A 13,093-nucleotide genomic window follows, 5' to 3' on the forward strand; every position below is an offset into this window, starting at 1 on the left:
CTGCTATGTTGTTTCAAGGAAAATGACTGACCTTCATATATGTGATAAGCCTTTTTACCTGAAAACAATACTCAAGTTTACTCCCCACCCTGCCCCCAATTCTTTCATTTGAGGAATCCTCATTTCCCTCAAATTGAGGTTCTAAGCCCCCTCCCCTCACAAAGCACCCAGGTTACGCATCCCAAAATTCTTTTGGAGTTCCTTTCAATTTTTCAATGTCTTTCCTCAAAAGTAGGGACAAGACTGAACAGACCAGTCGAGATGTGTTCTCACCAAAGCAAACTACATTTGGTTATCATTTCCCTCATTCTGCATACTGGGCTTATGTTAACATTCATTCATATTTAGCTTAAAGTTCACTAAAATCTTTTGGTCTTAACTGCTTTCTAGTGATTTCTGGGCAGTTTATGTTTTTTAATTCAAATGCAAGATTTTACATCCATTCAAGTTATGTTTCATTTTGCATAAAGCTAAATGTATCTGATTCTCATGCAAATAAAGGTATTATTCAAACATTTTACTATCAAGGTCCAATAATCAAATTCAGTAACAAATGGATAGCACTCTAGGGCAGTTCAGACAAGACAACAATGCTTAAAGGTTAGCAGCAAATTCAGAATTTTGAAACAATTAAAAATGACTCCAAGTCCACATTAAATATAAAAGGACATATTTTTCTGCAACTCCAACTTATTTGGCCAGTACTGGTAATGACTATAAAATTAACATGATAACTAAATAAAAACAATACAAGAATTTATTCATCTGAAAGCAGTTATCTTTGACTTAGTAAGGTTTGTTTGGATGTTTACTGGAGCTAAGTGTTGTATAAACATTATCAATAAATTTGCCATCATTTTTGTCAATGAGTATACTCTCATTTCCAAAGCTGTCATTGCTCAAAACATACATGAAATTCCCTTTGAAATCATCTATAGAATATTCTTTTGAAAATTTTCAATGGTTGCAAATCTTTCTCCTTTGAAGAAGAATTTGGTTGTTTTTGTTTTTTTTTCGGGGCAACGAGGGTTAAGTGACTTGCCCAAGGTCACACAGCTAGTAAGTGTCAAGTGTCTGAGACCGAATTTGAACTCAGGTCCTCCTGAATCCAGGGCTGGCACTTTATCCACTGTGCCACCTAGCTGCCCCAGAATTTGGTTTTTATAAACAGAAAAAAAAAAAAAACATTTGGAGTAAAGTTTGGTGAATAAAGTAGATGATCAAAAACTGGTTAATATTCTTTTGGGTTAAACCAAAATGTTACCCTAAAATAATGGGTTTTTTATTTCCTTTCTGTGGCTAAGTAATTGACTTTAAAGACAATTCTAAAAGGGAGTTCTCAAAAACATGATGAACAAAGACAGCATTACTGGAATCCAAGGAATAGCCTCTCGATGTAACTATGCTGAAGGGGACAATGCTCTTTTGGATAGATATGTTTTGGTATGTTTGTTAAAAACAGCTTTGTTGGGGGCAGCTAGGTGGCATAGTGGATAAAGCACCGGCCTTGGATTCAGGAGGACCCAAGTTCAAATCCAGCCTCAGACACTTGACATACTTACTAGCTGTGTGACCATGGGCAAGTCACTTAACCCTCATTGCCCTGCAAATAAATAAATAAATAAATAAATAAATATGCTTTAGTTGTAGCCCTTGTTTAAAAAAGGGGGGGCGGCAGCTAGGTGGCGCAGTGGATAAAGCACTGGCCCTGGATTCAGGAGGACCTGAGTTCAAATTTGACCTCAGACACTTGACACTTACTAGCTGTGTGACCCTGGGCAAGTCACTTAACCCCAATTGCCCCGCGCAAAACAAAACAAAAAAAGCTTTGTTATTTTGAAGACAGGGAAGACCTGCCCTCTTCTAATTCAACCACAATATTGAACTGTGCTTAGAGAGTTCTAGGAAGACTTTAATAAGTGTATGGCCAGTCTGTGGCTATGAACCAGGGCAATAACTCATTTGCTTATGCTGTAAAATATAACAGAGAATCTGTATCTCATTCACCAATATATGAAAAAGAACTAGCCACAACCAACACTATTAAATGGCATTAAATCCTTACTTCCAAATGACTTGGATTAATTTCTTTGGTTCCTGCCCCACCCCCCCAATACTGATTTACTGTTAATGCACAATTTCAAACCTTTTCTATGTCAGGGAATAGTTCTGTTTATTAAATAAGATTTTTAGAAAAATACCAACTTTCATAGGTCAATTTATTTATAATTACAAATGTCATTGAGAATAAAAGATTTATGGATTTCTTAATTAACTGAATAGTTTAGCTAAATATATACTCTGCCCTAAAGTTTTGCAGTGGCACCATAACAGCAAGGAATACAGAAGCTTTTTTTTAACTATACAAAATTTTCAAATTGAAAATAACCTTGTTTAAATTTTCTTTATACATTAACATACAAAAAAGTCTCATTTTATGAGACATCTAAAAGAATCAAAACCACTTCTACAACTATTTCCTAAATTCCAAATATGGAAAAAAATTATTACAATGGAACTTTACAATACTCTATATTAAACAAAAAGAAAATCCAAATACATACTTTTTACAAGATTAACATTCAAGAATAGTCTAAGCATGTTTTTCTTTTTTTAAAAGTTTTTTCCTTTTTTCCTCTAGCACTGGTTATTTTTGTTTTCTTTATAAAAGTCTTTATATAAGTTGTATACTATTAGATTATAACCAGTTATCTAAATTTAAAAGTTGTGCAAACAAACAAAAAAATGAAAATAGTGTGTTACCAGTCATTCTTATAAATTCCAAAACAAAAGCACCTTTTGCCCTGAACTGAGGGGAAAAGACATGCCAAATCCACTCGCTGGAACTTAGCATTCTGCAGTATGTTTTTTCTGCTCCTTCATTTTCCTTCAACAGATAAAAGACAAAGGCTTCTTTCATAAATTATGATAAATTAACATATTTCAAAAGCTATTAACTGATCTATAGAACTACATACACCACACTCTCAAGCATACATCATGTTCAATTTTATAGTCCATATTTTCCATCCATATTCCAGTGGCATCCTTAAAACTAGGAATTCACACACCTCATTTTATCATCTTTTGAAGACTGAGATACAGCAACCAAGTAGAACAACTAAAGTTGTAGTTCTCTAGATGAAGCAACTTCCATCCATTTAGCCACTGATTCACACCAAGACCTTTTCTCTTCTCATTTTTCACTGAGCTGTCTGCTTGAGTTGTATTACATTCATCCATATTTTTTAAATGGTTTATATAGTCTTTGTTGAAGTTATATTAAAATATATTCAGACACTTTCAGTTTAAAACAAAACTTGCTAATAAACATATGTAACTTAAGCAAAGCGCCTGTACTTGTAAAATAAACAATTAAATAAATATAATGCTGGTCAGTAATGCTGGTTTATGAAGCAGCATAGTATTCTTTAAATGCCTTTTTTGGGAGAGTCTTTTTTCTTGTTTACCAGAAGATAGGTTATTTGGTGTTGAAAGCCTCTACAATGGAGCAAGATTTTCCAAAACTATGTCTTGTACATTTGGAAAAATTAAACTTTCTTTTCAGTCTCTGTTGGTGTTATTAGCTGCAAAGGCATGTAAGTTTCCCATCTGACTCAGGCCACTCTGAATATGTGCAACATGGATTTCAACATTATTCTGAAAACAACTAATGAAAGAAAAAACATAGTTAACTATCCATATTTCACAATTCAAAGGAATACGTTGAAAAAAAAAAGTTAAAAGACAGAAAAGTTACTTAGGGGTTGGCCAAAAGAATGAGTTGACATGAGGGCAAAATAAATTCCCTCCCATTAACACATTAATTATAATTATACTGAAGCAATACTTGAATAAAAGGATACTACTTCTATGTAAACTTTATAAGCTAATCAACTTTATAAAGTGATACTTCAATGTATTTTTTAAAAACAGATGAAGTTAAGGGGCAGCTAGGTGGTGCAGTGGATAGAGCACTGGCCCTGGACTCAAGAGGACCTGAGTTCAAATCCAGCCTCAGACACTTGACACTCACTAGCTGTGTGACCCTGGGCAAGTCATTTAACCCCAATTGTCTCATCAAAAAAACCCCAAACAAACAAACAAACAGATGAAGTAGAAAGGTACACTCACTATCTAACTCACTGAAACCTTTATGTAAAAAAACAGTATTAAGTTCCTATTCTGTCAGCAGATTCTGTCAATGAAAAGCTATTCTAAATTTATTTAAAGGATATTACAGTATAAAAAAAGTATATCTATGTATGCATATTATTATCAATAAATAAGAATAAAGAAATGCCATGATAGCTTAATATCAAGTAAATATAAAATAAGATTAAAGTAAAAGTTAATTACCTGATATTGGAAGCATCTATTGAACTCTTAATGTCATTTAGGGAATCAGTAAGTGATTTGAATTCAAAGGAATTCAGGTCACCTCCTTCTGCTAGACACTAAAAGAAAAAGAAATTTTAAACTTAACTTCATCTTATTTGCTAAAATATAAAACTTATTAAAATATAATCCACTAATAATAATCTAGCAACAAAAATTGAAATTATTCTTAGCATGAAATAAAAAAATTTCCCCAGTGATTTACCTTGATCTGTAATAATATTGCTGTAAGTCTAGAAATCAATTCTGTAAGATTTTCATTTTCAACACAGGGTTGCCCCGTGGATGCGTTTGCATGCCTAACGATTTCCTGTGCTTCTTCTTCACACCTGCGTCTCATATCTGTTGGCTGGTCTGCAGGTTGTAGTCCTTGGTCTGGGGCGAGCTGAATGAAAAAAAAAATTAACAGTTCATTTATAGGTCCTTAATATTTTCTACATTTCTTTATTTTTCTTCTTAAATCATAGGTACATTGGGGCGGCTAGGTGGCAAAGTAGATAAAGCACCGGCCCTGGATTCAGGAGGACCTGAGTTCAAATCTGGCGTCAGACACTTGACACTTACTAGTTGTGTGACCCTGGGCAAGTCACTTAACCCCCATTGCCCCACAGAAAAACAAAACAAAACAAAACAAAACAAAAAAATCATAGGTACATTTTTTTTTTTTGCAGGGCAATGAGGGTTAAGTGACTTGCCCAGGGTCACACAGCTAGTTAAGTGTCAAGTGTCTGGGGCCGGATTTGAACTCAGGTCCTCCTGAATCCAAGGCCAGTGCTTTGTCCACTGCGCCACCTAGCTGCCCTGGTATATTTTTTAAAAAAAAAGTTAATGGACAGATATGAAAATATAGTGGAAGAGGAAAAAATATTTAGAGACCATGTTATTTTCAACTATGATCACAATCATTTTCTAAAAATGCTTTAAAAATCTGTATTTATCTATCTTTGGCCCATACAAAATTTCAATACAAAATTACATATTCATTAAAAAATTCCGAATATATATAAATTCTATTACAGTGTCATTCTGTATATATTCTAGAGTAGTGGTCAAACTCAAATAGAAATGGGGCCACGAATCCATACTTAAGGATCCATTTGGGCCCATGTTGAGTCAGTTTTAAAATGTAATGTTTTTTATGATTGTTTGTTTGGTGGAACAATGAAGGTTAAGTGACTTGCCCAGGGTCACACAGCTAGTAAGTGTCAAGTGTCTGAGGCCAAATTTGAGCTCAGGTCCTCCAAAATCCAGGGCCAGTACTTTATCCATTGCACCACCTAGCTGCCCCTGTTTTATAGTATTTTTATTTATTTTGTTAAATATTTCCCAATTACATTTCAAACTGGTTCAGGTCACATGTTACTGGCCATATGTGGTAACCTGCATATTTGACACCTCTGTTTTTGAGACCCATTCTAGAATTCCTAGGAGAAATAATTATTTGCCAGCATAGGGTACTGAGATTGTCAGCACCTAGAAAAAAATAAAAGATAATGATGTCTAATGGAATGAACCTTCAATGTACCCACTATAGCATTTTGGGAACCATAGTTCTTTCTTTTTATACAGTTTGAGTGAGCTGGTAAAACTATCTAAAGAAGTTGGAACATGTCTACAAAAATGTTAAGGCTATAGCCTAGTCTACCACACAATCACAAAGCAGTCAAGACACTGAAAACAAAGACAAAGATTCATAGAAGGGGTAAATAACTGTGTAAAGTGGTGAAACTATATTCTTATAAGCTACCACTCCTGTTGAAGGAAGTTAGCCTTAGTTTTTTTTTTGTTTGTTTGTTTTTTGTTTTTTGTCTTTATTTTGGCGGGGCAATGGGGGTTAAGTGACTTGCCCAGGGTCACACAGCTAGTAAGTGTCAAGTGTCTGAGGTCAGATTTGAACTCAGGTACTCCTGAATCCAGGGCCGGTGCTTTAACCACTGCGCTGTCTAGCTGCCCCAGCCTTAGTTTTAAATGATGAAAACTAGTAAAGACTGTCATTACTAAACCCCTGTCTATGGGAATAACTATAAAGATCCTCCAATCTATTGTAAAAAAAAATTTTATTTTTTGAGTAACAAGTATTTTATTTTTTTGTGGGGCAAAGGGTTGGGTGACTTGCCCAGGATCCCACAGCTAGTGGTTGATGAGTGTCTGGGGCTGTATTTGAACTCAGGTCCTCCTGAATCCTGGGCTGGTGCTTTATCCACTGTGCCACTTAGCTGCCCCGAGTAATAAGTATTTTTAAAAATTAATTTGTCCCTCCTACTACCCTCTTGCACACTGAGCAAATTTAAAAAAACAAACATATACGCAAAAATACTCCATAATAAAACAAATCCCTCAATACAAAAACCTTAATTTAAGAAGTCAATCAGCTTAAGAGAAGTGATTTCCTTCAAAAGCTAAAACACCTAGTTTCCAGAAATTCAAAGGTAAGAGCATCCTAAATTGATCTCAATTACTGAGTAGCATAAAGTGAGAAAGACAACCAAAAAATTTTAGTCTTGAATTCTCTTCATATTCCAATCATATGTACATATTCAACAGACAATTTTCATAGTAACCCTGTACTTATAAATGTATCAGAAATACAAGAAAACAAAGTCCGTCAGTATAAGTAAGTGCCACTTGTGTATATATTATCAATTCTGAACAGACACTGTGGGGAATTACATATAAAATATAAATCATGTTCTTGCCCTAAAAAAATTCTTACAATCTAACATTAGTATTTCAAAATGCAGAGAGGACATGATTGAGGGAGAAAAAACCAACACACAGGAGGAAAGTACCTCATAACAATACTGCTGAACTTTATGTAAAACTTTGTTTAGGTCCTTGTTCAGCTGTTCAAGATCTAGAACAATAGTTGCATATCTTCTCTGAAATTCGATGCTGATGGGCATAGAATAGGATTTCTGTGAAGAAAAAAAGGTTTATTTTCAGAAAGCTCCTAATAAAAGAATAATGCAATCTTACATAAAAGGAAAGATTCCGCTTGTATTTCACTACTTACATTTCCTAACAAACCAAGGTGACTAAAAAAGCATTTTCAAAAATTAACTATGAAGGATATCACATTTTCACGTTATCAGTCACAGGTTTACATAAAGCTTAAAGCAAAACAAAGAAAAACTTTGAATTTTCTCCTTTGGATTTAAAACCTGAAAAAAATTGAAAACCATATGTGCTGACTAACATTCTTTTCCCCTTCAGGTTTTTTATTATGTACATTCCCTGCCTGTCAGTCAAGCCCCTGCCCACCCTTGCCATACACATCTTCTGAAGCAGCTGTATTCTCCCAATGCTGGGTTTCCATTTAAAAGTATGACTAGAAGACATTTTCGACAGCACTGGGATGAACTGTTAGGTCCAAGTTGCCCTGCCATTGTTATTACACTGAAAGTGGGTAGGGAAGTCAAGGGAGAAAAAGGAGTCGGCATCATATTGGCTTGAATAAGGTGATTTCCCATACATGTAGTTAGCCCTCACCCTTTACTTCCCTTCATTTGAACTCCTCATGCTCTCCTTTGTTCTTCCTGAAACTGCCTCTATTTCTTTAGGTGCTTCTTCAATAATCCCACAACTGTATTTTCTTCCAGCATTCTGCACCTGTTCCTATCTTTACTCATAATGCTATTTTTGGTCCATTAGCAGTGTTTTCTGTGTTGTTTTACCAGATCCTAAATCCTAATAATTATGGTATTAGGCCTACCAGATTATCAAACAGATGGTTTATAGACATTAGAAAGAATGTGGTGATTGGTAGAAGTCAAACATGGCTTCACTAAGAAGGAATCTTATTTTTGCAAAATAACCCAATTTCCTTTTCTTGATTGGTGGATCAGGTGAATTTCTTATCTCGACATCAGCAAACCCCTTATCTCTTATAATATCTTTGTGGATAACTTGACGAAACGTGGGCGAGATGACAGGATGGTTACGTGGATTCAGAACTGAGTTAACTCAAGCCCCAAAGAGGGCTGGTTACAGATTAATAGCTCTGTAGAGAGATCTACAGTGGAGTGTCACAGGACTGTCCTTTCTTGTTCAACAATTCTATCAATGATTTGGATGAAGACATAGAAGAGGTATTCATCAAATCTTCAAAGTGGGGAAAGAGTTAACATGACAGATGACAGAATCAAGATTCAGAATGGTTGACAGGCTGGAACAAACCAACACGATGAAATTAAACAGGGGTAAATACTGGACAGGTGACCATTAAGTAATGAGACTCATTTTTAAACAAACATACCAGAACTTATATATTCAAATGAGTGCTGTCCCCTTCAAAGTAGTTACCTTGGGAGGCTTTATACTTTTTCCAACGATGCTGCCATTGTTCAAAACACTTTTGGAATTCCTCTTTTGAAATTGCCTTCAGAGTTTGCAGCACATTCTTTTGAAAATCTTCAATGATGGCAAATCTTTGTCCTTTGAGGGTGAATTTGAGTTTTGGGAAAAATCATTCGGAGTCAAGTCTGATGAATAAGGTGGGTAATACCATTTTTGTTCACAAATGAGGTGTTACTATAAAGTAATGAGACTGATTTTCTTGTGTGGCTCTTAATAAACTGGCTCTGAAGGCAAACATCTCCAAGTTCTGAATTTTAGGTTCAACCAATCAACTATACAAATACAGGATGGGAAAGATCTGGCTTGGCAGCAGTTTATGTGAAAAAGATCTGAGGTTTTTAATTGACTATAAGCTTAAAGTGAGCCAAAAGTGTGATAAGGCTGCTAAGAAAGCTAGTGCAATCTATGTTGCATGAATGAGGTATAGTGTTCAGATCATGGGAAGTAGTAGTTCATTGTACTTTGTGTTGATCAGATTATAACTGGAATATTGTCCTCAATTCTGGATGTCACATTTTAAGAAAGACAGTAACAGACTATAGCCTAACAAGTACAATGAGAGAGGGCCTAGAAACCACGTTGGATATAAGGAACAGTTCAAAGAAAGGAGAGAAAGAATAAATGTTTTTAAATATTAAAGGACTGTCGCATAGAGGAGGGAATATATTTGTTCTGTGTTGCTCCCTCCAGAAAGCAGAACTAGGACTAGTGAGGATGTTGGTGGGGAAGGAAGTTATAAGAAGGTAGATTTTGGTTCAACCTTAAGAAAGAACTTTTTAATAACTAGAGCTATCAAACAAAAGAAATAAAGGTAATAACTACATTGTTAAATAGTGAGTTATTCAACTTTAGAAATATGTTATAGAGTCTGGATGTGTCGTGAATGCAGTAGAAAGGATTTCTCTATAGGGAAGAGGAAGAACAAATAATCTCAAATGTCCCTTCTAATTCTGCAAGTCTATGATTCTAACCTTTGTCCTGCAAATCTACTTGCCTTCTAATGGAGACTATATTTATTCTGGGAGCAGAGCAGTTGGATAAACAAGTTTGAGCTTGTGCCTTCTAGCTTTTTCCTTTCAGGACAGGAGTGATACCTGTTATAAAAGTATCCCTTCTAGGTACACAGTGGTCATGACATCACCTAGACTGCCTCCAGAATAGACAGAACTTCCACTCAAAGTAAAAGAATAGCTGAGAGCTCCAACAACCCAGCTCAATGTCCTCTCTGGAGTCCTCATGGCTGAGGCACACTGCCACCAAAAAGGTCTACTTGGGTAAAACTGACAGAGGAAACATGGACTTAACATGGACCACAAGGACTTAGAAGCGTGGGAAAGAAATTAGGGAGTTCTGCCAGCAAATTTAAAGTTGTGTTATAAAGATGGGGTAGATGAAGAACAGCTGGGAAGAAATTTGATTCTGATAGGGATTATTAGAGACATCAGAAAGAGTACTGGGGAAAACATAAGAGAGAAGTAAATGTTTATTTTAAGATGAGGGATATTTAAACATTTGTAGATTTTGATAAAAAGACTATGAAATGGAAAGTCACCTTATATTCAGGCCAGTATAAGAAGTATGCCAACCCTTTTCACCTCGCAATATACTTTGACCCATATGGTAGGTGGAGGCAATGTAGTGTGAACAGTGCTAGACTAGGAGTCAGGAGACCCAAGTTCTACATTCTGGTTTGATACTCTGTAATTGTGGGCAAGTTGGCTTATCTTTCTTGGACTGTTTTTCATCTGTGAAATAAAAGTATTGGACTAGATCTGGGGTACTTAATCATTTTTTTGGGCAGAGACCTCCCCTCTCCTTTGGCCATCTGGCAAAACCCATGGGGCACTTCTCAAAAAGTTTGTAAACTAACAAAATAAAATACACTGAATTACAAAGGAAACCAATAATACTGAAATCATTATCAAGATATTGGGGAAAAAAAGTTAGCAGATTCCAGGTTAAGAATCCCTGGGCTAGGGGCAGCTAGGTGGCACAGTGGATAGAGCACTGGCCCTGGATTCAGGAGTATCTGAGTTCAAATCCAGCCTCAGACCCTTGACACGTACTAGCTGTGTGACCCTGGGCAAGTCACTTAACCCCAATTGCCTCACCAAAAAAAAAAAAAAAAGAATCCCTGGGCTAGATGGCCTTCAGCACCTCTTTTAGCTCTAAAAATACACCAAAGTTCCAGAACTCTTTTCCAAAGGATTGGAAATTTAGAGCTGGAAGGACTCTTAGAAGTCATCAGGTTGGGGCAGCTAGGTGGCACAGTGGATAAAGCACCAGCCCTGAATTCAGGAGGACCTGAATTCAAAGCCGGCCTCAGATACTTGACACTTACTAGCTGTGTGACCCTGGGCAAGTCACTTAACCTTCACTGCCCCGAAAAAAAAAAAAAAGAAGTCATCAGGTCCAACCCCCTCATTTTACAGAGGAGGTAACTGAGGCTAGGGAGGTGAAGTGAATTGCCTACAGTCGTACAGGTAGTGAGATGTGAACCCAGGCCCTCTGGTTTCAGAGCCAAGGTTCCTTCCACTATACCATACTGCCTCCCTTGATATGATCCATTGTTCCACCCACTCACTGCCTCATGATCCCCATTGCATTATATACATAGATGCAGACACTTGGTAAGAGTGAAATGTTGTCACAATTTTCTTAATGTAAAACTTTTTAGAGTATCAGTTATCCCTCACTATGTAAAAATTTGGATAATAAATTTGAATTTTAAAAAATCAATAAAATATGGGATAAATTTCATATTATTTGAAGATTCTAACACAGCTATTTTCCTGTCTTATCAATTCTAACAGAAAGTTTTTATGTGTGTTTTGTTTAAACTTCTGTAGCTAACTATTTTCAAAATGGGAAGCTAACCTCCCTTCTTGCTTGCTATTCTATGCAGATGAACCAGCATCAACTAAAGGAAATGTGTGACCAGCTTCTTGCCACTGTGACTGAAGTAAGCCAGACTCAGAGCTCTCAATGACATGGAGACAATAAGTCTCCAGGTGAAATATTACCTCATTTCCCCATAATTCCCATTTAAATATGAAATCAATGGGAAATGAGGCTTAACTTTTAGCATTTCATTTTATAGCAAATCTGCCCAAAACATACCTGCTGCATTTTGTAAGATACTTATGTTAAACAAGGACTCATAAAACAAAATTTCACCATTTTCTTAAAAAAAACTTTAAAAACCTTGTAAATAGCAAAATTCAGTATTTTTAAATCAAATGAACAAAAAACTGAAATGTCCTTACCAATTTTTCTGCTTCTGTATTCATTTCCCTTAATTTTTTAATGTGCTCCTTCTTAATCATAAGAATTTTTGATAATCTAGTCTATAGACAAAAAAGAAGAAATGTTTTGGAAATAAAATGTATATCGAAAGTAATGTTAAAATAAAATGTCTTTTATTTATTACCAAAGGCCTGAATATAATATACATTTTAAAAGACATCAGATTTCTAACTTTTCACTCAGTAATTTTAAACAGTGGATTTTGGTAGTTTTCAACAAAAGAAACAAAGAATAAGGCATTTGATTTTTTTCTACAGTTTTTTTCATACTGAGATGAAATTATAGCTAGAAAATTAAGCTAAACATGTTAGCATCAAAGAAAATGACAAGTATTTAAAAAAACTGTTCTCTCTATTGGCTGATGTCAGAATACTTAAAAAATTATGCTTAGGTCTAAGTATCACATAAGAATATAAAACTATCATTTTTATCTTCACCATTCAATGGGAAATACCAAAAACTTTAGTTCTTTGTACATAGGCATCTTTCATTTTAAGTCATCTCACCTACCTGTTAAAAATTAGATTAGACCCTCTTTTAAAAACAGGTTATATATATATATGTTATGAATTGCACAAACTTTTAAATGACTAGTGACTATTATAAAGATAGGTAATTAACCACTGATTTTTATGCTATATAACTTATGTTTTAGTTAACAGAGTATTTCAGTTACAAATGTAGATTGTATCAAACTTGCTTGTTTTACTTCTTTGAAAACTTAGGGATAGTTTTAAACACACCCACAAAATTCATATCTTTCTCTCATGGGCTTCCTAATTTAGAGTCCCCTATCAAAGAAATAGGTTATTTCCACCAGTGACATGTTCACAAGTGTCACAGCCACTGCTATGATGTGCACGTGACAGTTGTAATGTGCCACTGTAATGGGACCCTGTTTACTCTAATTCAAAATTAAAGTACTATTTTCAAAAACTTCAAATGGATAAGGATCAGACTACATACATAATGCATTTGATTGCTCACAGAGTCACACTACTACTATAAGAACCAATACTGAATTCATAATGCA

General features: G+C 35.3%; 1 protein-coding gene across 3 annotated transcripts in view; it reads right to left on the minus strand.

Annotated features, from left to right (window-relative positions):
- Nucleotides 1-2,099: 2,099 nt before the first annotated feature.
- The window catches only part of LIN9 (lin-9 DREAM MuvB core complex component), a 77,223-nt gene continuing 66,229 nt past the window's right edge, over nucleotides 2,100-13,093 (minus strand). For all 3 annotated transcript variants that reach the window (XM_044004302.1, XM_044004300.1, XM_044004301.1), the window contains 5 exons: nucleotides 12,021-12,101; nucleotides 7,188-7,313; nucleotides 4,604-4,783; nucleotides 4,360-4,457; nucleotides 2,100-3,670 (listed from right to left, as the gene is read on the minus strand). In XM_044004302.1, coding sequence (XP_043860237.1) covers nucleotides 3,565-3,670; nucleotides 4,360-4,457; nucleotides 4,604-4,783; nucleotides 7,188-7,313; nucleotides 12,021-12,101 — 591 coding nt within the window. In that variant the 3' untranslated portion in view covers nucleotides 2,100-3,564. The remainder of the gene's footprint in view (nucleotides 3,671-4,359; nucleotides 4,458-4,603; nucleotides 4,784-7,187; nucleotides 7,314-12,020; nucleotides 12,102-13,093) is intronic.

This window comes from Dromiciops gliroides, chromosome 4, assembly GCF_019393635.1.
Source record: "Dromiciops gliroides isolate mDroGli1 chromosome 4, mDroGli1.pri, whole genome shotgun sequence".
Taxonomy (NCBI): Eukaryota; Metazoa; Chordata; class Mammalia; order Microbiotheria; family Microbiotheriidae; genus Dromiciops; species Dromiciops gliroides.